This window comes from Cryptotermes secundus, unplaced genomic scaffold (genome assembly GCF_002891405.2).
Source record: "Cryptotermes secundus unplaced genomic scaffold, Csec_1.0 scaffold16, whole genome shotgun sequence".
Classification (NCBI taxonomy): domain Eukaryota; kingdom Metazoa; phylum Arthropoda; class Insecta; order Blattodea; family Kalotermitidae; genus Cryptotermes; species Cryptotermes secundus.
In genome coordinates this window covers 1751739-1779729 of record NW_019718616.1, presented here as the reverse complement: position 1 = coordinate 1779729, position 27991 = coordinate 1751739, and the positions used below count along the sequence as shown (strand labels likewise).

The window sequence follows — 27991 nt, the reverse complement described above, 5'->3', positions numbered from 1 at the left end:
GGAGGTAGGCCTAGGCCCACTGGGGCTGTAGTGCCAAGGAAGAAAAAAATATAATTCTTAAGTTCTGGGCATTATGCAGAAACGTTGTTAAATTTATTTATTTATTTATGATTTTTAGATGACGCTGTCAGTATCTCAGACTATATGGCGTCGAATGGTAGGACGTGGAAGAGGTCGCGGTCTAGAGGTACTACCCACATATTTGTTTGGCACGAATGTGGATAATTACGAAGGACGTCAGGTTCGTCGGTGTCCCAGCCAAGGTTCGGGCCGAACACCTCTCCAGCGAAAATGAAGAGTGTTACTGCTTGAGCCGACTTGCACGCCAACTTTGGTAACATTTCAAATCTTGTGGGATATTGAGAAGAACACGAGGCCTGATAAAAGGATCATGGAATTGATATTTAGGATATGGGGCGAAACTAATAGTCCAAACAGTTACGCCTAATCTGGTTTATCCAGTTCTAAACTCTGTCCCTGATTATGCTCGGTGTTTTCATCCAAACGGTTTTCAGTTCTGTCATCGAATTTTGTATGCTCTCTTGGCACTAACAGAAATCTTCCCTATGTAAGATATGAGGTTTTGACGGCCGTGACTCTGAAGAATGCCGTCTTCTGGGATGTGGCGCCGTGTAGATATTGTATAAACCGACGTTTCGGAGGAACGTATCGCCTCCATCGTCATACTGGAGTCACATGTTTACGCTGGTCCCTCGCTTGCGGATTTTTTCTTTCTCTTCTACCCTGAAGATGGATGCGATACATTCCTCCGAAACGTCTGTTTATACAATATCTACACGGCGCCACATCTCAGAAGACGACATTCTTCAGAAATCTCCCCGTTAAGCTTGGGGAGCAGAAAATAGTCACCTCGTGCCAAGTTCGGAGAACAGTATGGGTGAGAATGGATGGATGTTAATCTTCCTGGCACAGAGTGTCTCATGTTCAGACTGCAGAATGACAAAGCACATCTTCGTGAAGCGCGGGATGCCTTTTTGCTGAAAGTGTTCTGGCATGTTCCGCACGAGATACCAACTTGTGCCGCAACTTTACAAATAATCTTCCTTCCATCGCCACGAACGAATATGGAATGAGAGCGACTGATCTCTCAGTGCGCAATGTCGATGGGCGAGTAGAGTATGATGTATCACCTTCCTCGAAAGTGCAGTTAAACGGAACAAACTACCCTAATGTTTTCAAACTGCTAGGAATTTCTTCGTATCACCATTGTGTTGGACATTGTCTAGTGCCTGAGGTAAGATGTTTGGTACACATAACGTGTCAGGAATTGTCTCTACTCCTGTCGTCATGCTTTTGGTTGTCATTGTACTGACAGGTTTTAAGGTTAGTGGCGACTATTGGGAGCGTGTTCGAGGAATTTTAAATAAGAGTTAGAACGTTGATCACTATGATTTTATTCCTAAACGAAGTTTTTAGAATCGTGTTAATTTTCTGGCTTCCATCGCAGTCTTCGTGATTAATTTTAAGAGCAGTCTTTTAATTCCTTCTTGTCAGCAATTCGGAAAAACCACGTGTTAGATAAGTACATCCGCATGCAATGACGTGTGTCTCATGACTGAGAGAATGATGACTTCCTGCTGCCCAAGTCGCCGTATGCTTCATTTATTGTGATAAAAATCGAGTCCGAGGTATTCATGATCTCGCCTTGTAATTACGTTTGCATCTTGTGGCAGCTTACAGGCAGTTACCGAACAGGGTGAGAAGAGAGAGCAGTTGCCCAATGTCCAACGATATATGGCACACATTTATGATAACTTGGAGCTAGAGCGGTAAATGAGAGGTCCACTGTACAAAGCAAACAGTGCGTTCAAACGTTGTTCCTTAACCCTTGACTGTAAGATGCGAGATTACATCGTCGCCTCTGACTGTTTATGACCTCATTTCACTTCTCTGATATGTATGCTGTTTCTCATGCTCTCGTTCCTACGACTGTGAGTATGCTTCCTCTTCTCACATATGACTCATGCATTGTTTTTGTGTTTCCAGTGGCATAATTACCAGCTGTACTTAGTTTGCTTTGCGCCATATTCCTAATTCCTTTCGCATTGTTGTTATCTTCGACCTAGGGTGGTGACGTGGAATGTTGATATGTTATGAATTATTAATCGAAAAGTGAGAGGTAACTCGTTTGCATGTCTGTTCCTGTATCGACCGAGAATCACGAAAGAAATTTAGATTTGGACAAGAAAGTTCTCGGATATGGTTATTGATACATTTGCATATATTTAACGATCACACTGCCTAATTTCGAGGCAGATTAGTGTGTCGTACGACGAAATAAGGAATGTCACGAAACTGGATAGGTTTACATTGTACTAAATTGTTTCATGATGGCCCGTTTTAGAAAACAAGTTCAGTCTAAGCTTCGTGCGTAGCAGGCGTTATTGCAAAGCGAAATTAAATGCGACTGTTAGCTTCTGGTATTACCTCCACGCCGAAATTGGTAAGTGGCTTCGGAAATAGAAACATGCGGATGGCAAGATAGTCCTTCTGATTATACGTGAATGTGATGCAATTCGTGCAGAGGAAACAAAGCAGTAAAGGTATTGAAATGGATATTGTTAATATATGTACATGGTTCAAGAGCTGATCATAGCTTTCACTTTATGAACGAAAGCCTCACTGCAGATATCAATCTGAAAACTGGGCTCACCGCCTTCCCTAAATTAAAATATACAGTTAGTTACTATATGATTCTAACGATGGTGTATAACACACTGATATATCAGTGTAAAATATACAGGGTACCCAATGTAAAACAGTGTGTGCATGTATCCTCTGTAGGGTTCTAACGGTGGTGTATAACACTCAGAATTACTGGGTTTTTGGAATTTGTCCATCTCTCTTTCTAAGGGACGCAATAGAGCAGGTCTCCCCCGTCACCTGAGGACGGAAACAGATCCAGTTTCCGAAACGTTGTGTTTTCTAGTTTTTTTTTTTTTAGAATACCGGACGTTGGATAGAATCCAAAAACCTAATGATTCTGAGGGACAATATGTGTCTGCATTTTATAAGTGTCATAGACTTCGTCTTCGCCTCGGAAATATGAAAGTGTCTATTTAAGGCATGAAGTCCAGATCTCCCCCTTTGAAACCGGAGCAATAACCTACCAGTTGTACTGTTCAGAACGCTCTAGACAGCTGTCTGATGTGCGTACAAACAATAGGTGTCAACCTAGATGTGCCAGGTTACGGAACTGAGAAGGCGTCCTTAAAGAAAGTAACTTCTTTTCTCATAGGTTCTTGAACGATGCTTTTAGTATAGAGACCTGATAGTGTCGGACGGTACGATGATAGATGGATTGGAAATGACTTGGAAGTGGTCGTGGCCTGATCAAGGCACTGTGTAGACAATATTATATTTGAGCATCCTGTTACACTCACACAATATATATGAGACAAACACCGTCTTAAGTGCAACAATTTAATTGTAGTTCTTTCTTCAGCACACACACAGAGAGAGCCTACACAGAACAATACCTGAACAGCGATAAAACAAGAAGAAGTGGCCGCTGCAGCACTATAGACATAGGGCGTGTACCCTGTGCAAATTTTAATTTTTAAAAAATTTGGAAAAAGAAAAAGAACAAATTTTATAGACATTTTAACTTGAATTAAAGTTTTAAAAAAGTGCCAATTTTAGAAATCAAATTAACGCGTGTAGGTTAACAAAGCTTTTATACATACAATTAGAAAGACTGGTGATTTTAAATTTTAAATTACGGGCAGTGTAGCAGCTACGTAAGAATACACACCTGATGATGGCCATTTAAGGCCGAAACATGTAGTGTGGAGGAGGGAAAGAAGAAAGAACTACAATTAAATTGTTGCACTTAAGACGGTGTTTGTCTCATATATACTATGCAGACGTTTGCCTGGAGGTACTGAGGAAACCCGCAAAAGATAGTCGGCCGAAATTGGAACAGAACAGCTCCCGAATGCAGTCTAAAGCGTTACGTCCATACCACCCCTGTTAAGTGTTACAGGTATGAGCATTAACGGTGTAATTGTGTTGCTACATGTACATATTCGACATTGAGTCCCTTTGGAAAACTGTAAACCTTGATTTAGGGATGCAGAACGTCAGTGAACGAAATGAGCATGACTGTTTTTGCTTATCAACGTGTGTCACATACTGTGTAAAAGAAATGGAGATATTGATTACCGAGTTCTGCTCTAATGAGTAGCATGCTTATTTGCAGACCTTAAATTTGCAACACGTATACTGCTGTTTACTGTGAGAGCTTTTCATACTGTTTTTGTTATCCTCCTTCTGATGACTCAGGCGTGTTCATGTAAGACCTCGAAGCATACTGCACGTTTACGTACTGCATATGAATTGAATTTACTCTTCAGCGTGAAAATTTTACAAGATTTGCACCGAAGAGGGATGAGGTGACAGGTTGGTTGGGGAAAACTGCATAATGAGGAGCTTCATAACTTGTACTCTTCTCCAGTATAATTAGAATGATCAAGTCAAGGAGAATGAGGTGGGCAGTGACATGTAGCACGAATGGGGGAGAAGAGGAATGCATATAGGATATTGGTGGGAAAGCCAGAAGGAAAGAGACCACTGGGAAGACCAAGACGTAGGTAGGTGGACAATATTAAAATTGATCTTAGAGGGATAGGATGGGATGGTATGGATTGGATAAATCTGGCTCAGGATAGGGGCCAGTGGAGGGCTCTTGTGAACACGGTAATGAACCTTTGGGTTTCATAAAATGCTGGGAAATTCTTGAGTAGCTGCAGATTTGGCTTCTCCTCAAGAAGTGCTGAGCTCCATAAGTAAGTAAGTGCTGTCTAATGACTGAAACTGCTTCCGTTACCGAAGTGGACACATCTAGAAGGAGTCGGGCAACCGTTGTATGCGGTTGGTGTCTATTTCAGTCTGCGATTTGTTACTACAACCACTCTTCGACCTTCCTAAAATATAAATGACGATTCTGAACAATACCGTTATCCAATTTTAAATCGCACCCTTTCATATTGTTGTAAACCGCGGTCTCTTACAGCCATTTGTAATGTGTGTTATTTATCTATACATTGCTGTCAATAGCTCATACTATATAACATCGAATGAGGTGGAGTAATGAATTAGAGAGGATCTGAGAGGGAATGGCCATGGGACGTTTCGAAGCATTATTCAGGCATTCACCCGGAGGGACTGACGAATACCGCAGTCTCAGAATAGAAGGTGTCCCGGGCGAAGCTCGAACTGAGTACCCGTCAGGCAACTTTCTGGCCGATGGTGTATCCTGTGCCAGCTTCCCCCGAATGAAGTGCAACTGCGAAAGCAATGCAGGCCGGATACAATTTACTAAATTAGTTGTGTTAAATATCAATCATTCTTTAAATATATCCCATTGTATTTTTATTTGCAAGCAGTCACTTAACAGTTATTAAAGTTATTAATTTTGTTTAATGCCTGTCCAGAATAACTTAATACTATTTTTTTGTTTTATAACACGAACAGGGCTTTACCAGAGTTCAGTTCAAGGTTTCATTAGGCCTCCCCCCCCTCACCGGTCTCTCAGACCTCTGTTCTTTCCAGTTGTGTGTACTCAGTAGTGTCACCCCTCGACTCAAGGTTTTCGGCATATTTTGCTTTCGGGTTCGTCATCTTAAGATCGAGGTGAGTAAACTTTTAAGTAGACAGGGTACGTGTGTTCCGAATGCGCTCATTTGCTAAGAATACGATACTGCTGGAAACGGTGACAAGTTTGTCACTGCTGGTACTGTTGCAGGCCGAAGGAAATTTTTTAACGGGCCGCACGGGGCCCACGTTTCATAATTGTTATCCTCGTTGTTGGTAGTAGACGGTGATGCATGAATTGTTGCTCATAATATATTACTTAGTCTTTACTGCAGTCAGGGTAAATGAATAAACCAATCAGATATCGTAGTGTAAAACCAGTCTCTGTTTGATCATTGAAGCAATATTGATAGATTGTGTGCGGTTGGTTATTTGCTGTTATCTGCAACCAGAATGCGTGCACGTATCTCACAAATGGTACCGTTGATCTCTAGACTTCCATGAACTGTGTCAGCCTTTGTTTCCTGATTCTCCTACAGGATGATGTAATAAAAACAAAGGACGTAGGACTAGATTTTCATCCGTATATAGGCCTGTTTATCGTCTTCGACTAAACTTCCTTGTCTGGAATGGTAAGCTGTCTCATACAGGTAGGTACATATGGGTGGCTACTTAACGCTGATAGTGATATTACTTCATCACACACGAAATAACAGAAAATATGCGGTAATTTTCATCATAGCAATATCTCTATTGAAAACTGATTTTGTAAACCCCATAAACTGGAAGAAAATATTTTCGTGAGGTCGTCTGTAATTATGCATTAACTATATGAATATAAGGTTTATGTTTTATGTATGTACATGTTAGGCGAATTAGAAACTGAACATGTCGTATCTGAAAATTTTGTTTTGGAACAAAGGACACTTTCTTTCTCAAACACCACTATAAGTCTTAATAAAATTATGCACAGTTTCGAAGGGCATCACAGAGTTTGTGCTCATGTGTTTGCATCTTTCCTGTTCGAAATGGTTTTCAAAAAATAATAAGTTTCGCGGTTTCCAGACATTAATTTTGCGTGAAATAATATATTGAAGCGTCGGAAAATCGGTGTTTAGGCAATAAATTCGTTTAGTGCTTTTTCTAATTCATGTCATTTCTTGAAATGAGACCCTGAGGCAGCGCTTAAAGTCGGTTTGATTTCAGGCAAGTACAGATACTTATCTTCTAAGAAGAATTCTGAACACCTGCACTTGAAGTTTACCTACAATGTTACATTATGTGCGTAGCCCGAATGCTCATAGCAATTACATTGACCTGTCTGGAAATACCAGAGTTTACCTTTCAACTATAGGAATGGAACTGTTTCAGATTGATCTTCGTGAAAGGGTGTGTCATGGCCGGTTATTCGAATGAGATTAAGTTTTAGTTGTACTTTCACTGCAGTAGTTCAAAAAGTATTGACGGCGCCGTGATCGATCGAAATCTCTTCACTTGTAGAAAAAGCCCTTACTATTATACAGGGTGGTCAGAAAAAATATAGACCCTAACTGAAATAAGTAGGAGTTCGTTCTGACAGTGGTCCTACTGTGCTGGCGCTTCATGCCTTCATAACTTGACGCGACACGACGAGGAAAATGTAGAGATATCGCTTTGCGCGTTTAGCTCTATGTGCGGTACTATCTTGTACTATCTTCTGTGCGCTGAAAATATTTAACAGTGTGCTTTTCTTTTTACAGTGACAGCATCTAATCCCCCGCGGCGACCATGGATCCCACTCACGCGACCCAACAGGACGAGACCTGCATGTGAGTACAAATTACCTTCACTTGTCCTGCGTGGCCGAGTGCTTTGGCGTAAGTTTTGGCTTGATGTTGATGTGGCCTTTCTGCTGTCTTAACAGATATTTGAATCACCATGCATGAATCATGAAGATAATAATGGAATAAGGTAAATGGGTGAAACTGTGTAGACTTACATATTGATATCTTGTAAGCATCCAATTAGGTCATTTAGAAAATGAATATAAATTCTCTCACCAGTTTAGAGTAAATCTGTTCTCCTCTTCGGAGTACACACGAAAGTCCAGGTGCGGTCCCCTGGATTTTGCAGCCCCGATTAATCGGCACATGTCAGCAGTATAGGTATTCATTCAAGTAATTCTCGGTGACGTTTAGTCTTCTGTGAAATTCCGACTTCCTCTTATACTCGTATGTGATTCCTAAGTGTTTGTAGTTTTATTTACGATAGTTTTACATCTTTCGAGTAATTAGTGTAGAGGAGGGGCCCTCGAACATTGAGCTCCCGTTCTCTTATCATTTTTTTAATGCAAGTGCAGAATAATACCTGAATGTTTGAAGTGTAAATAGCTGTGTCGCAAGAGATTACACATGTGTATCATGGTGACAGCAGAACTATATCATAATGCTTCTAATGCGAATAACAATGTAACAGCAGATAATCTGTGCCTATGACACACAAAGTCAGAATTGAATTCCAATATGAATTATGTTTGGTCGTTCAAGGCTGCAAGTGTATTATTCGCCACCAGCTGACTTTCCAGAATTGGCATGCGGTTGGGAAAATAGATTTGTTTTTCCAGTGACAAAATACCAGCAAGTAATGACTGTCATGGCTGGTCTGGTGTAAAAGATATAAAAAAACACGCTTGAAAAATACGTGTTTTCCAGTTTGGTTTACACCTTTCCACTTGTGTATTTTACCTGTAATGTTGTCGAAATACAAGTAGNAGAAGACTGCTTTCTTCATAGTCACCGCCGTGAAAGCCTAAAATCTTACAAGTAGATTTCATATTTGTGGTTTTGTAACTTAGGTGTTTATGGTAATAGGCTTATAACAAGAACGAATTTTTCCAATATTTTAGTGTGGATCTCATGACAGAAGTCACCCACTTGCTTGAAGTCACGTGTGTGTAACGAAACAAGTATGTGAAGAATGCCCAAAAATTGGGGACTCCCAATGATTTCAACGGCGCTACACACTTTCGTACAGGAGTGGTATTGTTTTGGCAAGGGAACCTACAGTATGAGGCATGCGTTCCTTACAGTTGAATTTTCTTTGTAGTGTTTCGCATTAGCTTTTCCAGTTTTATCATACATACACAAGTATCGAGGCCCCTGTCGCGGTAAATTTCTTATTCGTGAATTTCATACAGTTAGCTCTGTTGGTGGTATTGCTTTGTTCCATCCAACAGCAAGGTTTTTGAAAGATTGGGGCCAGACAGAGTGGACATTCCTCCCCCAAGGTGTCACCATATGAGTAATACATGTAGTTATCTCTTTCTCTTCCCAAACTTGTTAACACGAGTCACTTTCTTTTTTTTTTCTGGACACTCAATGATGTTATATTATTTCAACTAAAGGGAATAGTTTTAACCCGAAACGGATGTATGTTCTTTTGCGGAGAATACATAGATGATGATTATAGATGGTGTTTTTAAAACATTTGGACAAATTCAGCCAGTCCTGCTGTAAGGAGCTTAGTGCATTTCATGAGTTGGTTTGATTTTCTTTGCTTGGGTACATGTGTTACCCTGGACTACCGACTTTCCGTACCAAGAATTAGATTATAATAAAACAAAGTTCTTCCTAATTGGTACTTGTGCACTATGTCTGGATATATATAATTGTTAAATTTGTGCAAATATTGCGTGTTCTACATTGGCGGTACTTCGGCAAGATGGGACAGGAGAATGTCTGAGTTGCACTGAAGTTGCATGTTAACATAAATTCTTCTGTTTCTGTCTTTGTATATCATAATCACCAAGACGTTTATAAATATATGAAAATGGAACTCATCAAGTCGTAATTTCCTTTCATATGGCTTTTTAGCCCTGCAGACCTCTATTGCGGCCACTTCTGGCCTATTGTACCAGCCCTAGATGATAGGTGAGGGTGATTGTGGAGCAATTGGTGGAATGAAGATTGGCATGGGAAACCGAAGTACTCGGAGAAAACCTGCCCCAGCGCCACTTTGTCCAGGCTGCCGCGGTGGGAAGCCAGCGAATAACCTCTTGAGCTATGGCGCGGCCTCTACAGACCTCTTACTATTGTTATTGTTATTTTTGTAAGAAATTTATTTGTGTGTTTATGTTGTAGGATTTGAGGTCCTCACAGCGGTGGTTATGAACAGTAATGTCATGTATTTAGGGGTGACTATAGACGGCATATGAATTGGTGACTGGATTCATTGATCGTTTATGTACACCATTCGGAACTAGAAGTAATTACAGCGCTGTCGCTAATTCCCACACTTTACAAATCATCCCAGCATCTACTAAGCCTTTTCCAGCCTTCTGTCTTTTCAACAACCTTCCCTAGCAACGGCTTCTAACATTGGAGATTCTTCAGCTTCCCGTGCTAAGTTCCTCTTGTCACAGGTGTCCCTGCTCTCACCAACCAACTACTTCACTTCACTCAACTGAACCGCACTCAGCCGTCCTAGGGTCCGCGCTATATAGCCTAGGGGTAGATCCAACAGAACGTCCCAGTAACCGTTGTAAGTATTACTGTGTGCGTCTCGATTTTGCGGGAACAAATTTACCGAGCCGTTACCAAGCGACGCATGTTCCTTCTCGCGATCGGTGCATAGCAACGGTACTACACGTTACAGTGCTATCTTCTGGGATATAACGCCATGTAGTCCGTTGAAAGTCAACCTCCGTTTCGGAGAAACATAGCCTCCATCTTCAGGGAAGAAGAATAAGCGGTAAAAGATAACAGCCAGAAAGCAAATGGCAAACAGCGGCCTGTTCTAAAATCCTGAAGATGGAGGCAGTCTGTTCTTCCGAAACGTCGGTTGACTTTGAACGGACTAAGCGGCGTTATATCCCAGAACGTTATATATCACGCGACGTCCTCCATCCGCTAAAGTTGGCACTAACTTCGCAGACAAGCGGCGGTCGCTCGGTCGGTATAGTTCGCTTGCGGACTACAGGCCACGGAGTTTATATTACCGTACATAATTTAAGGATCCTGAGTTAATTGAGTTTAGTGTTGCTCCCACCTCACTATTTCACGCGTCCGCCTTCGCGTCATTATTGACTGTAGAAAATTAAGAAGTGGGATATTTGTGTGGTTTCCATGGCACAACATTCATACGACATTTCATGAAAATCGGTCTACTTGTTCAGACGTTGAATGAGGAGACACCAACACGAACACGGAGCATGGTGAAGTCGCAAAGGAACTTTATTTCCTTGAAGAAAAGTAGGCTAAAAATCATTGTTTACTGTGGCAGATTGCTGTGGAGTCAAGGACCTCCCCCCCTCCCTCCAACATTCCGCAGAGGACTTCATTTGTTTTTTGTTTCTGAATATAAACACTCAGTGCAATATACTCGGTCCTGTCTCTAGCTAATAATTAAACTTATTATTCGCTTTTTGGCCCTCAGCGTGGCAGCTGTAATAGTGTAGTGTTTTTAAGCCTAAAGTTAATACAGTTTTCGGTATTGTATGTAATTAATAATTGTGGGGCATATATCCTTTTTATGAAAGCAGTGTTTGGTTTTATGTTCCTTCCACCATGACTGACTTGAATTTGATTATCTTCTTTTTGGATTACACACTTATTTGTTTGTTATTTGGCGAACCTTATATCATTGAACTTAAAAACCGGTTAGAAAAACGGGTCCGTAAAATCGTTTGTCGTTGCAGCAGTACCAGTATGTTCAGAGTTCCTTCGAACGTCGAATGTATAGTTACGCACCAGAAGACCGGGAGCGGTTCAGTGCAATTGCCCTACCAATGAAATATGGGGCGAAGTTATGCTACGCATTTCTAAATTTCATATAAGTAAATTTTTAACATGTAAGATTTGAGGGTTTCACGGCGGTGACTATTAAGAAAGCAGTCTTCTGGGATGTGGCACCGTGTAGATGTGGTGTTAACCGACGTTTCGGAGGATCTCTTCGCTTGCAGATTTCCTCATTTTTTCATCTACCCTGAAGATGGNGTTACAGGAAGTAATAATTTGTTAACAAGTTCCAAACCATTTGCAAGCATGTGTCTTAACTTTAGATGAGATTTCCATACTATTTATTGTGATTCGCAATATGATAAGCGGGATGTATGACCTGTAAAATGAAAATATGTGGACAGTTCGAATTATGAAGAACAAATCATGTGGTCAGACTAGTCCTTAAAGTGGACAATACTACACAGAATGAAAGAAACAAAAAAAAATCTCTTTTCCCACTTTTATTTTGTTCACCTTTCATTCTTGACAGTTTTCCATTTGAAGTTTTTCACTGTCTCCACGAATGACAGGATAAGATTCGCATACGCATACGGCTAAATACCTTGGACTTTTCGACCACGTGTGTGTATGTCCTGGCACCCCACATTCAGGGTATGGGTCATCATTCGATATTTTTGAGACCTTTAGGTATTCTCCTCCGGATGATGAATTAGTTCACCCTAGTGCTGCCTTCGATGCAGTGTTCCGTAATCGTTCAGGAAAAGTAGAACTGCGCTGACATAAACAGCCAGATGCGGTTTGCCTAGACGTGCAGTGCGAACTCACGTTTCCTCTGTCTGGAGGAGCGTGGCGAATTATGCTTACAGAATTACGCGCGAATGAAGGAACCCATGATCAAGGAGGTTATGCCCAGCTGACGTCACTGATGAACTTTCATGACTTTTAACTACATTCATATTCGGAAAAAAAGTAGGGCAAAAATAGGAGTGTTGTAATTTGAGAATTTAAGTCTTAGTGTAGAGAATATTTGGTACAACTGTAAATACGTAGAAGCTAGTCACAACGATATCCCATTAACGCTTTGCTGATGGTTTCCCCCCCCCCCTTGGCAGTACAGCCCCAGTGGGCCTAGGCCTACCTCCATGAACTTCTCCGTTCTCTTCGGTTTGCTGATGATTAAAATTGTTTATTTTGTGGGTGGCATCTGTACGTAACAGGTATTCTTAACAGTGCACAGTCTTGTTTCAAACATCGATGAATTGTTTGTGACAGCAGATGTGGTGACTGAGTATTAAACACGTGGTACAGAAGAAGGTTGCTAATACAATCGCGCGCCTATCCTGGCTGATTGAGTCAGAACGTTGATATGTTATGTATATAAGTGTGTGTGTGTGTGTGTGTGTAATCCTCTGACATTGACAGTCAGAAATGTCGTATGAACATGAGTTTAGTTCCCAGCGGTTAATAAGCCACGAGTGGGGCCGCGCCATAGCTCAAGCGGTTAGTCGCTGGCTTCCCATCGCGGCGGCCCGGGTTCGATCCCGGGTCTGGTCAAGTGGGATTTGTGGTGGACAAAGTGGCGCTGGGGCAGGTTTTCTCCGAGTACTTCGGTTTCCCCTGCCAACCTTCATTCCACCAATTGCTCCACAATCACCCTCGCCTATCATTAAGCCAGAAGTAGCCGCAGTACAAGGGACTTAGTCCCACCCCATTAGGCTTAAAAAAATCCACGAGTCCCGACGTGGCCACCTTCTACTTGGATTCACATTTTGAGTCTTTTTTTTTCTGATGAATTTATGAACATACAAAGAACTTCAGAACCATTTACGCGTTCTGCAACATCTGATATTTGACGGAAGTAGTTTATCTCTTGTGTCCGCTTTGCATTTATGCTCCATTTCTTCCATTTGACCCAGCGTATGGAAAAGTAATGGTCTGAAATCTGAGGACTTCAGTGGAACACGTAGCTATGTGTATTTGAAGTTCTGCTTTTGTGCGCGTGCGGCCACTGGTATGTACATGTCCGAGCAGTGTAGGAGCCGGATTAGTTGTATGTCAATCATTCTTGAACTTCAAGTTCCCGTAGCTGCATAACCATTGAGATTCGGGTCCATATTCATATTACATTTCAAACTGGGAATGGGATCACGAATAAACTCCAGAAACATGGACGTGATATTATTAAAGACTGTGTAGACTTTAAGCCGTGGGTCCCATGTCGTAGATTTACGGCACGTAAAAGATCCTCATGTCTCTAGGAGACCTCTGAGCAAAATTAGGCAACAATTTCCCGCCCAAGTAGTTTCCAATGCCTCTGGTAGATGGGGGAAATATCAGGTACCGACGGCCGACCTCGTTGGCTGAACGGGGCTGATAGCACGCACCAGTACCGGTATGGTATGGGGACGCACAATGGACCAATAACTGGTCTAAGTGCATGGGGAAACCCACACCCTCTAATAATAATAATAATAATAATAATAATAATAATAAGTAAGACTTTGTGTATGGGTGGGCATGAAGTGTAATTGTAGAGTAACTAAGAATGCAGTGTGGTTTGCTCTGTACGTTTCAAATTACACGGTGTCAGTAGAATAACGTAATTGTAATATTTACTGCAATGAATACTTTGTACCTCACCTAGAATATCAAGAGATCACTGATGTTGCTCTGGGGAGGCACCACACGCTGGCAGTCCGCAAGACTTTTGCAGTTGGATAAAAGTACAGTATTTGGTATGGAACAAGACGTTCGGTTTCATAGATGCCTGAGCTAGAAGTTCCAGGTTTGTTTCATGAACAGTATTCTACGATCGCCAGTTTCACTATCTCGTTTAGACGAGCTCGCCTCATATCGGCGCCTAGGGCACCTTCTGCATCCGTCCATTACCTGTTACGAGTCAGAACAGAGTAATTTTTGCGAGGTAAAGTATTACTTGAGGCGACATGTTCAAAATGAAACCTGCCTGGCACGTTCACGTTGATTATGATCTTAAAGACACTGAAATTGTATTCAGTATTTCCTCCAGCGAATGTTTATAGCATTAACATTCCAAAACGGTCAGATACAATGGGGCCTACAGTTAATATAAGATGTGACGGGTCTCTCCTCGGATTTCATTAATTCTTGTGTCTGAAATGCAGCAATGTTATAGGTTCAGTAATGTAACACTACGAGTAATTGAAAATACAACGGGAATCTCGTCGTTTGGTCTAGCTTCTGTGCTAATAATGTATTTCTCCCGTATTCCCGTCAAGCCTTACATGTTATTCCGTTAAGCGTCGAGGTCGACGTTTAACACCATCTTCCACGAATAACCGCGAAATAGTTAATCATAATCCGTCTACTTTATGTTACACATATTCACATCAAAATATTATCGGTACTCACAGGATACATATGATGCACTCAGACAAAATACGGATCGCTCATTCATGGCCTGCTGAATAATTTGCTTTCGTGGACTGTGTTGACCTTCGACAGTTCGTTGCTATAGCGACCTGAAATTTCCGGATGACAATTGGTAAAGCTTACGTTGACAAAACCTACATCTCTAGTATTATATTTAAGCATCCTGTTGCACTCTATACGATATATGATATAAACTCCGTCCTAAGTGCAACAATTTATTGTAGGTCTTTCGTCTTGCTTTCTTCTACACTACATGTTTCGGCCCTCAAACGGCCATCATCAGGTGTATACACTCACGTAGCTGTTACACTGCACCCAGTTTAAATTGGGAAGACCTGTGTGTTTTAAAATTTTAAACTGAGTGCAGTGTAATGGCTACGTGAGTGTATACACCTGATGATGGCCGTTTGCGGCCGAAACATGTAGTGTAGAAGAAAGCAAGACGAAGACCTACAATAAATTGTTGCCCTTAGGACGGAGTTTATATCATATATCCTACATTTCTAGGTTTGATTACTGATCTTTATTTTCTGCATCCTGTTGTGTATCCTTTATCAGAGGTATAATTAGGGGCCTTAAACTTAAAATTGAAATCTAGATTATAATAATTATGATAAATATAAAAAATGTATCCATTTTAATAATTGAGCAATGAATTATGTAATTCACTAAAACCACCTGATAACGATCTTGATAAATCGAAACATGTAGTGGGATGAAAATAAACCGAATATTAAACATTTTTATATCTGTGTATAATCAATGGAAGGCATCCTGTTATGTGTTAAGTAGTATACATATGTGAGTTTTCGTTTTAGCTGTCAAACAAAACAAGAACAAACACAAAATAATTCTGTCATATTCCGCTGTGCATATCTGAGTTTGTTAGGTTGTACAGACTCGGTGTTGAAGACGCGGTCCTGTAGCAGGGATGCAGTTTGCTTACTTTAATATTTGTGTGCGTCACAGTAACTAAACACTACCCCATAAGGGCGTATGGTGGAGTGCATGTATATATAGATCCACATTTTCTTGATCTTGACACTAGTTGGAGGTGAGTGGTCAGCTTCACGCCTCTGTCGCTTTACCTCCGGGGGAAGAGTCCCCAGTACGTATTGGATAGGAGGCTGGGTGGGTCCCAGACCCGGTCTAGAGAAAATTCTTGACCCTACCGGGACTCGGAACTCCGACCCCTCGGTCGTCCATCCCGTAGCTACTCGCTATACCGACTGCGCTATCCCAGCTCATTTTTAATTATAATATAAATATATATGCATCATACAGTTATTGTGTGCCCTGTGTATGTTTCGATCTTCCTAGACCATCTTTGTGGGATTCGTATCGTAGCGGCGTGGAAAGTGGGTCACCACTTGCTGAATTGCAAGCTGAGGACAATAGTATGAGTTGCGATAAACTGCTGCCTCTGTGCATTATTAAAATAAGTAACATGAAGTGACATAGGCTAACGAAAGACGGAAATAATCAGTACCAGACAGTTCATTTATCATGGCTAAAATGAGTCATTGGTGCTGAATACTAAGACTGCTGAGACAGCGATGGAGAGGGCTTCAACCCCATCGAAATTGGGTTAAAAGTATTGGCAGAACGTCAAATGACGAGACGGAAGGAACCTCCAAGGCTGTGACAGGCCTTAAGGCCTAACATTTGTCAAAAGAAGAATGAGTGTCTTATTTTCTGGACATATTTGGGAGAACGATTGCTGTCCATTACTGTGACAGCAGTTAAGTTGCTGAATTAACAACCAGTTACAATAATGGTGTTAAAAGAATCCCTGAGGGTTGTAGTAGCCACCACTGTCGTTATATCTGGCATGTGAACTGAACTGAATAAACCATGGACATTGTAATTAATATTGTGGCATAATTGCCCAAGGCCGCGGTCTAAGGCATGAACTGTCTTCGCTCGCTCGAATACTGGGATCGTGGGTTCTAATCCCACTCAAGGCATGGACGTCTGTGTGTGTGCTGTCCTGTATGAACCTAGGTAGCAGCCTTGCGACTGGCTGATCACTCGTCCAGGGAGTCCATCCGTGTAAGAAAGGTTACAAAACTGAAGAAGAGGCCAGGGCCCAAGAAAGGGACGTAGAGCCATTGATGAATGAATGAATATTTGCTTAGCCAGCAGAGACAGTAATTGCTAGGGAACGATTCTACAAACACTCCCTTTCCTAGACAACAGATTCGTAACACGCAACAATGTAGTAAGCCGTGTTCTCTATGCCTTCCGTGTTATAGCTACGTGATGCAACAACAGTATCTGTTGGGAGAGACGTTTTCTATGCGGTCCGTGTCGGGGCTACATAAAGAGTCGATTGTGCGTTTATTGAACTTTCCAACAACTCATGACCACATTTTACAATTCAGTATCACACACAGATTAGTGTTCTCCGTCACGGTCTTGACTGCGCTGCTTGGTAGCGGCTTTCAAAGCGAAACGTCCTCAGCTTCCGTGTCCAACGGCTCCTGTCCTCGATGGCTGGTATCTTTCAGCTGCAGCTCCCGAGCTGAACCAACTGGCTTCCTACTGATGAACTCATAAGTCAAAGTCAAAGTCACATTGCGACTGACGGACAGTCAGTTGGGGCTCATGACCAAATTTTTTTTTTATATGAAAGTTACCGTCCTGTTCATTTGGGGCGCCCTCTCTGACGAAAGGTCGGGTCTGTCATTTGTCAGTCATAATCTGTGTTAGTAAATCCACTGTCAGTATTTACATATATTTACAAATTTAATCTTAATTCCTATTTCTATGTACAATATATAGAGGCTGCAGGTAACTTAATAGCTTCGTACATTTAGGGTCGTCAGCAAACAGAAGACGGTTTAAGTGATTGATTACATCACATAAGTCAGTAATAGAAGTATTAAAAAGCATTGGCTCCAAGACTGAACCGTGACGTACACCCAGTGACACAATGAAAGGCGACAGGACTACACTATGATTGCGTACAGAGGACTGTTTGTTAGGCAACTGCGAAACCAGTTTGAGTAACCGGAAGGTAGTCCCAAAGCATTATGTTTGTGGGAAAGCAGACCATGTAGAATAATGTCGAAATCTTAGTAAGTCAAAATAAATAGAAACTCCGACTGATTTTGATGGCCACGGTCGTTTTATAGCATTTTGAATATCGAGGTTAGAGATGGGAGCTAGAGATAGAACTTCCGTACTTGAGTAAGACAAGAAACGGGTCTAGAATAAAAATTACCACGAATGAATTGAAAGCGTTTTGAAAAGGCCTCAGCAGTGTGATAAGGTTTAGTTTAAAAAAGTCCATCTATTGCAGGCTGCACTGTCTGATTTAATGACTGTTTTAACAAGTATACAGTAGAAAGAAAATTTCTTATAAAAGCTGTCAGTGGTGAACTTAAAACGCATGGCGGTTCTGTGGGACGTTTTTGTGAATGAAAATATCTAATAAAACTGGCAACCATGGTACGTGCAGTGAAATAGCCCCTTTGTCTTTGATGGTGAAAGTCGATGTTGCAGCATATGGTCCCATGCCAAATTTAGTCAAAATCTTCTCACTGTAGAGTAGTCGTAAGACGCTGCAGGCTGACATGGAATACCTTTCTTTTCTATATTGCGCATATGAAGATTGGTAGCGAGTCGCACCAGTTCTGAAATCCACAGTAGTGCGAAACTTGTGTCCAACATTACGGTACCGCAACGTAAGAGCTGTAACTTGAATCATCTCAGTGGCCGCTCGGTATAAGGCATGAAATGTCTTCCTCCGCTCAGACACTGGGATCGGGGGTTCGAATCCCACTCTAGGTATGGATGTCTGTGCGCGTGTCTTGTTTGTTTGTTTTGTATTGTCGTGTGTAAGTAGCGGCCTTGCCGGTCACGGTAGCCGAGCGGTCTAAGGCATGCACTGTCTTCATTCGCTCGGAAGCCGGGATCGTGGGTTCGAATCCCACTCAGGGCATGGATGTTTGTATGCATTTTTCTGTGTTTGTCTACAGGTAGAGGCCTTGCGACGAGCTGATCACTCGCCCAAGGAGTCCTACCGCATGTGTAAGATCTAGTAAACCGAAGTGAAACGGAGAGTTTCATGGAGGTAGGCCTAGGCCCAAATTGGGGCTGTAGCGCCACAGAAAAAAAAGTAGGGACCTTGCGACAGGGCTGATCCCCCGTCCAAGGATTCCACCAGCTGTATATGAGATACGTAATTCCTGATTAATTCTGATAGGAACAGGCCAGAGGGCTTAATTTATCAATGAAGAAGGGGAAGGCAATTAATATTAATTTTTTCTTCGCATAATTAAATTGTGTGATGTTTCTGATTAAGATGTTTTATCTTACATCTCCTAAATAAGTTGAATTCTTTTATTTCAGCGCTGTTCTTTCATTACTTCTTGGTTGCTACATGCCGTCTATAAGATTCATGCTTCCAGATTAATTATGATGGGAAACAGGCCAGATGACCTAATACGAAAAATAGAACAAGTTGAATCATGAGTAAATTTTGCTAAATATCTGACATACCCTTCTGTGAGAATTGTGCACTTACGTTCCCCTGGAAGTGGAAGGAAACGGTTTTCTGATTACATTGATACACTAATACACACATGACAGTTTAACAAATTCTGTAAATCTTTTGCCGAGTTTTCATGTATACTGTCCGATTCATGTGATACTTAGATAAACCATCCAAATTCATGCACACAGAAACAACTGAACTGTGACTACTGCGTTTTTAATTTTTATTTCATGTCTTTAATTGTATCGCTGTAAGACAACACCAAGCTTGTTAAAATAAGGAGGAATTATGTTGTTTATAAGGTGGAAATGTTTTTAAAAACGACCCGAGAAAACAAAAGTGATGTCAGTATCTTACTCTGTAGGTGATATAACGTGAGTATGAAACTGAAATGTCAGTGCATGCTAGCTCCCAGAGAAACCTTGAACTTCGTACACCTTTTAGAAACGCATTTCGTGAATGTGATTCTTTTTATTTGTAACCGCCATTTATTATTATTCTCGGTGGCTGCAGATGAGCCCCCGCGAGCTATCTGGTGCGTGTGCGCGTTGACGTTTTCAAGGATAACCGGCGCATAAGTTGAACGCCCTTCTTTATAAAAAATCCCCTCATGGACATTTTCGGATTTTGGACTCGAAAGAATAATTGCAATGAATTTGCGGCGAAGCTTTGTGCAAATGCTGGACGATTGCAGTATTGGAGGAACATGGGCAAAAAGAGAAAGGTTTATAGTAAAATATGGCGTTCGTGCACGTAGATTATTATTTAGACTTCTTCGTGTTCTTTTCAGTTTCTCACAGTCTTAGCTGTAGAACTCGGGTTACACATAGAAAGTTGGTTCTTAGATATGTTTATGGTCTAAGTTTAAATGTAAAATTTTATATACCGTATTTGCCACTATAATTACGAAATTTTAAAATATATGTGTACATCTAAAACTGTATAATGAGGAGCTTAATAACTTGTACTCTTCTTCAAGTATAATTAGAATTATCAAGTCAATTAATGTGACACTTGAACTCAAGCTAAAGTCCGAAATCCCTTCGGCACTGGACAGAAAATCGGTTCGTATAGAGGACATTACCACAGTGCAGTTATCAGTGATCAATAAAAATAATATAGGTATTTTGAAGCTGTCGCAGGTACCCCAAAATCATCCCTCCGGCATGCCTTTGGCAGAATCTCCTTTAGATAAGCTAAGCGGATTAGTAGTTAACTTGAGTGAATGTGTTTAGACGACTTAATAAGAAAGAAATAAAATGTAGGCTTACAAGAAGGCTTCTTAGTTACAGTCAGTATCGCACCGATGGAAGCTCCGTCATTTATTTTGCTTTCTTAATGTTTCGACTCTCGTTTCAAGTTTTCATGAATTGAAACGGATCGCCATAAACAGTGAGAAGTTGAATTTATTTAGGTATGTCCACTTTCACTGTATAGTGGGCGTGGTATACTTAATTGCGCATTGATATTCGTTCATATTAATTAATTAATTAATTAAGCATTAATTAGATGAAAACGCTGGGTTTGCAGTTCTATTTTCGATATAACGCCAGCAGTCCGATGAATGTCACCCAACATTTCGTAAGAACACACCGCCTTCATTTTCAGGTTCGAAGAGTGAGTCAAGTAAAAAAAAAAAAATAAGCAAGAAGCAGTGGTAAGTATAGCTGAAGATAGGTTACATCACAGAAGACTGATAAGGTTAACAAGCTGATCAGAAAGAACCCAACCATAGTGCAGCTTTTTTTTTAAGCACAGAACTTCAGTGTTTCACACTGTCGCCATTGCTGGTTGATAGCATATTTAATGACGATATGTTGGAACTGTGGAGGTTCTGTAGCATCCAGTACTGTAAGAGCATGGTGTTTATTTAGTACAACGAACTGGAAAGATCTTCGGAGAAAACAGTTGCGGACTAGCTCAAGGTACTGTATCACCATACACTTGGGAGACCATGAATTACTGAATTATAAAATTGTATTAATTGTTCATAATGGATTTGTAATAAATTATAGAATAATTATAATTTCTTCATATTGGACCGATGTCATTTGTTTGAGGTAATCATCAGTGGAGATTTTAAGTGCTCGGATATGCTTATTTTTTACAGCGATGTGTTGCTTATTTATGAAACTTGAATCGAATTATATGGGACAGCCAGCTGGAACTGCATTGTGCTCTGAATTATTTCTTTCGGCATTCTGGGAACTGAATATTTGCATTTAATGTCAACAACCATTTCAGAAAGGAAGACATCGAGCAGCTGCCTGCTTATGTACATTAATTGATTCTACTTGTTCATTATAATGATGGATATTTTGTTTTATTTTCAGGTATATTCACGGTGATGTGTTACAACGTGTTGTGTGATAAGTATGCAACTCGGCAGATGTACGGTTATTGCCCGAGTTGGGCCCTGGAGTGGGAATACAGGAAAAAGGGCATCTTAAATGAGATCCGGCATTACGCGGCAGATATAATCAGTCTCCAGGTGCGTTTAAGTTCGTAAATTATTTTAAATATGTATGTTTCATGAGAGAAGTAAGAATAGGTAATATATTTGTGACATAGCTGTTAAACAGGTGTGGGAAGTTGCTGCTGTAGTGAATTCACTTGGCTATGAGTATAGACAGACATGAAGATAAAGTTCAATGCTCCTATGTCATGCATTCAGAAACTTGTAGCATTTGAAGTTGTTTTCGCGATCGTTTACGTTTAATGAGGATTTATATCTTGTTAGCTCATAACATATAAAAGAAGCTTAGGAGGTGGCCTACAACTAAAGGCACCGTTTTATATGTCGGAGTTGAGAAGCTGTACGTAGGAGTCAAATGTTGGTCTTTTCAAAGGATGAGATGATGAGTATCTTCTCTCAGTAAGAAGAGTAAATTTGTCCCTGTGCGTATTTAAGTGGCGCCCCATGAAAGAAGTGTGTGAGTAACTGAGGCATAGCTTTATGCGTTCTGAACCCTGGCATTAGACGGGGTTCAGGCTTTGGCCCCATTACCACCAGAGAAAGAATCTGCAGTATGTACTTGATAGCGGGCTGGTCTCAATGTTGTGTGGAATATAATGTTTTCTTTCTGTGCTGGGATTCGATCCTCAGCCACTCAGCCGTTGGCTTTTACTTTATTGATTGGTCTGTACTGGCTAATATCATGTCAGCAATATAGTGTAACATGTTGCGCGACTGAGAACCCCCCTCCTCTCCACGGTAACGTAGCGCTCCCCGCCACTCCCCTCCGCGGTGACGTCACGCGGTGACGTAACGCGCAACGCTAACGTAACCGTAATCAACGTCCTACTGTGACGTGGCACTCATCACGCCACAGGCAAGCACTGCAGCTATATAAGTGGATGCACAGTGCGTATCGATCAGTTCGAGTTCGAGTTCCAGTGTGGCTACCGCCGAAGACATTCCGAGTTATAAAGTAACAGCCAGCCGACTACAGTTGGAGTATAGCAGCCGTCGCGGTAAGAAGATCCGGACGTGTGTGCGATTGTGTAATTGGGAGCGCGTGATACAGTGATACATAGCTCCCCTACTGTCAACGTGGTTACTACTGAAGACAGAGTGAACTGATTTGCGCATAGGGTTATAAGTCGTGAAACCCCGCAACAGTGTTAACAGATTAATGCGCTTAGGGTTATAAAGTGTGAAACCCCGCAACTGTGAGATAAGTAATTGTAGCCGTTATTTGTAGATTGTTAAATAAACCAATTAACCATCTCTACGGCGTCTTCGGTAACGTAAACACGTTACACTGGTGTCAGAAGTGGGATCAGTAACGCAAAACACGTTACAATAGAAATCATGTTCGAACCATTATATCAGCGTTTATACAACTGAGTGGACGGTATCTTGGAGTTTAGCATGAACATTTATGATAGCATAATGCTGATGACTGTTTTAACAACATTTTGTCCACGACGTTGACGTCATAATAATAATAATAATCATCAATGATCCTTACTTCAGGGTACAGGAGATCATACTGTTCTGTCATCAGCTTCACATCCTGGGCGGCCAGTACCTCTTCTTGCACGTAGTGAATATTGAAAGGCTTCCTTTTGTATTCTTGCACTTTCCATTCTTTCCAGATATTATAACGTATAGATAATATCTAGTCTCTATATCCTTCTGTTTAATATAGACCTATTTGTAATTCCTTTTGTATTTCATCATTTGTAACCCTCTCCGTTCTTTTGCGCGCTGAGGAATCCAGATCTTAGAAGTGTTATCGCTGCATATTGAATTTATGTTGTCTTTCCTTGTTCTTGACCCCGGCTCCAGTAAACTGTTTTCTTATGTTGTAGGAGGTTGAAACCAGTCAGTTCTACAATTTTTTCCTTCCGGAACTAAAGAAAGACGGCTATGACGGAATATTCTCTCCAAAATCTAGAGCCAAAACAATGGCAGAGAATGAACGGAAGTTTGTCGACGGATGCGCCATTTTCTACCGGACAGCGAAGTAAGTAATCAATTGATTTGTAGGCCATGTTGACTTTAGGGATTTGTAAATTGATAAATGCAAAAAAAACTTCAGTCATTACTGGTGTAGATAAAATTCAGGTACTATTATGATCGAGGACGTTTAAATTGGTGTGGCATGTAGCACGTATGGAAGAGTGAAGGTGCGTACAAGTTTTGGTTGTAAAATATGAAGGAAGGGGACTACTTGGAAAACCTAGGCGTACATGGGAAGATAGCATCGAAATCATTCTTATATAAATAGGATTGGAGGTTGTGGACTGGATTCATCTGGTTCAGGATACAGCTGTTGTGGAAACATTAATGAACTTTCAGGGTCCATAAAATTCTTGGAATTTCTTGACTAGCTGAGCAAATATTAGCTTCTAAAGAAGGGTTCGGGTCCGTGGAGTTAATTGTTTAGTTGACAGAATTAGATGGATGAATTACTGTTTACGAAGACAAGTCTAAGCGTATAAATTTAGCACTGAGCCTGCTTGTTGCAGTCACGGTGCTGCCTAAGGTGGGTGTACGAAGGTGGTATTACGATTTCAGATCCCACGTAAGATACGTCCGCGTTTTTACGTCTTTTACTGCCCTGGTTAAATAGAGGCCTTAAAATGGACCGATGCCCAGTTCCAGGATTCATATAAAATATTTGAAAGGTGCCTGGTTTTCGGTAGGAATCCTGAATTGAAACTGACGAGAGGGCCTAAACAGTGACCGCTGAAGATAAAGAAAAACAAGAAGTTGACAATAATTTTTTGTTCTGTGGTATCTTACCGACCTGCGCCTGTTTTTTTATCGCGATATATGGAAAATTGCTTGGTTTTGAGTTAAATACCTTGGCACAAAGCATGCACGCATGCCATCAGTGGCTTTGAAACGGAAATGCAGTTCCTTGACGTGTCACGTGACCTTTACTTGTCACATTTTAGTGTTTGCCGCGTGCTTATCCCCGTCAACTGTCTACCTTGTCATGTGACGTGATTTGGCAGACGAAAATTGCTTTGTCTTTGAAACAGATAACTGCATAATTCAGAACTTGTGAGGTGATGTCCTTTATAGTAGGCACGTGCTGTTTGTATGTGTAGAAGTCTGGAGTATATATATTTATGAGGGAACATTCCGGCTTAGCATCACGGCAAGCAGAACGCCAGTGGTCTCTGCCAGATCTCTTCAAGTATTTGACGGTTCAGCAACCGAAATTTCTACTCCGTTTTGCTTCGAGTACAGGGTGTTTAGCAGAATGTTTGGATCTAGGACGAAGGTAGTATCAGGAGGATTGGAATTCCATAATTTATGCTCATCATCCACTAATCAAGGAGGATGAGATGGGAGGGACATATAGTACATATGGGAGACATGAGAAACGCACACAAAACTTCGGTCTGTAAGTTTCATGGGAGGAGACAACTTGGATGGGGGATACTATTAAAATGGCTCTGATGTGAATAGAATGGGGGATGTGGACTGGAATCATTTCTCTCAGGATGGGCATCTGTGCTGAGCTTCGTTGAACAGAGTAATGACACGTTAGGTTCCATAATGACTGAGAATTTATTGAGTAGTTAAGCGACTATTAGCTTCTCAAGAAGAGCTCTGCACACAGAGTTACTTTTATTTTACTTGGAGTACTTATGTTATCGCTCGTAAAGTAAAGAAACGGGATATGAGGGTGTGGACTACATTCAGGACTACATACACCGGTCACGGGTCCTTGTGAAAAGGGGAATGAAAATTGGGAATCCATAAAAAGCCGATAATTTCTTACCTACTGAACTGTATAGTTAAGGACTTTGCCCCATGTAGTTGTAGGTTTCTTTTAAATTTACAGTAAACCTTCCCAATTGACGAGGGATACGTTCCTGTAAACACTAACGAATTTGGAATTCTCGATGTTGCAAACTTAATCCATGGGAAATGTGAAATAATGTTAATCGCGAGGCAAAACATAGGGTGTGAGAAGGTAAAATATATGAGAACATACAAGTATACAAAAATCACTAAATAATGGTATTGTATATTAAATATATATTTATTAATAATAACGATATTTAGTAATATAATTATGAAGCCAATGAGAATCCTCCAAAGAGGACGATTGATGCGGGCTGGAGCTGGCCAAGGCGGAGGTTTTGGGCTGAAGAGAATCTGGTAATGGTCACTTCTATGTCAGGACGGTTACCTGCAGTATTTTCCCAGATCATAATTTTGTTTTTCTTCTGTGACGTCACTGTATATAGCTTCGGTTATTCCAAAAGTCGGCCAGCTACTGACGCATACTCAGCTTTACCCATTCTAAGCCGATTTCTCATCATTACTTTCTTCCGCCCTTTTGGAGCAGAAACATCAACAAGATACCGGCAATTATCCGGTAACAATAGAGCGAGCAAGCTACCTCCTTCATGCTAGGTTCTTGCTGGGCTTCTTCTCTGACCCTGAAAATGGAGGCGACGTGTTACTCCTAAACGTCTGATTTCTGACGGCCTACATGACATATCCCAGAAGATAGATTCCTCCATAAGATAAAGTTGCCGTTGAGCTTAATTAAGCACCGCGCCTTGGAGATGCAGTTAAAACTTCACGTATTCTTAATATTGACCTTAAATGGATATGAATGGTCAGTTTCATTCATCGGCAACTTAGTCCCCGGTACCCTTTTGAAAGATGTTTCTGTGGGCGCGTAGCGTGTCTGGATGTAGTATCAAAGAGCAGAATCACTCCCCTGCTACGTATCGAATCCAACCAGTAATTGCCTTACTGACTGAGCTGTACAGGTTTCATAAGCAGCAACAATAAAAATAACAGTAATAAAGTTAAGAGACGTATTCTTTCAATGGGATGCAAGCATATTTGAGCAGTACATTATATTCTGCTGCATTCATTAACAGTTCACACAGTTTGGTTCTGCTGCTACAATTAGTTCCGTAGTTGGTTCATGCTTAATCTCATGTATCTCACTGAATGCTTGAGGGTGGAGTCCCATACAAATTGGTTTTCATCCTCGTACAAGATACGCCATCGGTTTTTTTTTTTAATTCCCTGGTGATATTTACATGGAAAGTGGGAGGTGTGGTGGCAATTAGATCCATTGTCTGCCTACAATTGATTTGTTGTCCCTGCAGATGCTACTGAGACAGATTGTTTCGTTATAATACCATCTGGGGAAGATAACTAGAAAACAGGAAATAGTCGAGCCAACAGTTCTCTTCAAATCCAAGTTCCGGTAGTTTGGTACCTTAATTCATTATACCTACAATGCAATAAACAAAGTGCATTCCCAGTTGTAATTAGGCATGTGGGACCAGTGCGCATTATGACTGATGGTTATATGATTTGCCATAGATCACATATTTAGGACGGAAATAACTCATATAAACTATAGACGAGCTCAGGATAAGGACCAGTGGCTCACTGCTATGAGCAGTGTTCCATAAAAGTTGGGAGTATTTCTCGAGTGATGGATATTAACGTCTGAAGAAGATTCTGCGCGATGGGGTTCTTTATTGTGACTTGACAGCTGAAAGCCGGAATAGTCCATTGCTAGACAACGGGCTCGCCAACACGTTCTGTGGAAATGCGGATTCGTAAAGACCGACTTGGCACGGAAAGCGCTTCCCGTGTCAACGGAATCAACAAAACAATATCCATGGATACGCACTAGACGACATAAGAAATCGTGCAGAGAGTTAGTGACTCATTCGCAAGGCAGTCGCAGGAGATGTGACCGATTCGTGAAACGGAATTGGAACCAATTCAGTCACAGTGGAAGAGAAGGCGCCCTTAGTCCAGTAAGGAATGGAGCAATTCTTAGACAGTGATCGATTGTGAACTGTTATAATTGAGTATAATTGTATAAGAAGACGTCAGTAAATCTAGTCATCCAATACAGAACCCGTTATTATTAGTCACGCAAGCCCCTCATACGTGATATTATATTATAAGCAACCTAGATCTTTATTTTTGTTCGGTACCTTAAGTATGGCCTTTTTATATGTAGTATCGTTCTAAGTTTATTTACAAACGCATCATCAACTATATATGTAATGTAGAGTGCAGTTGTGGGTGATTGTGAAGGATTAGTCGAAGGGGTTCGTAAAATCAATTCAGGGGGGATGAGAGAAGAGATCACAAATGAACGCAAAATTTTGATCAGAATACCCCAAAGTGAGATACATATACGTGAATGCGAACTATCTCTCTAAAAGAACTAGGATGTGAAGATGCAGACCTAATTTATCTGGCTCAGGATACGATGACGGGATGTTGTGAACACGGTATTGAATCTTATTACGTCATAAATGGTGTGGAATATCTGGACCAAGTGAGCAA

The 27991-nt window shown here is 41.1% G+C and overlaps 1 protein-coding gene across 1 annotated transcript in view; it reads left to right on the top strand.

The window, feature by feature from the left end:
• LOC111861414 (CCR4-NOT transcription complex subunit 6-like) overlaps window positions 1-27991 on the top strand; it is a 317765-nt gene that overhangs the window by 260874 nt on the left and 28900 nt on the right. Inside the window, exons 5-7 of the mRNA XM_023845957.2 lie at window positions 7296-7364; window positions 21519-21676; window positions 23503-23657. Of these exons, the coding sequence (XP_023701725.2) occupies window positions 7296-7364; window positions 21519-21676; window positions 23503-23657 (382 nt within the window). The remainder of the gene's footprint in view (window positions 1-7295; window positions 7365-21518; window positions 21677-23502; window positions 23658-27991) is intronic.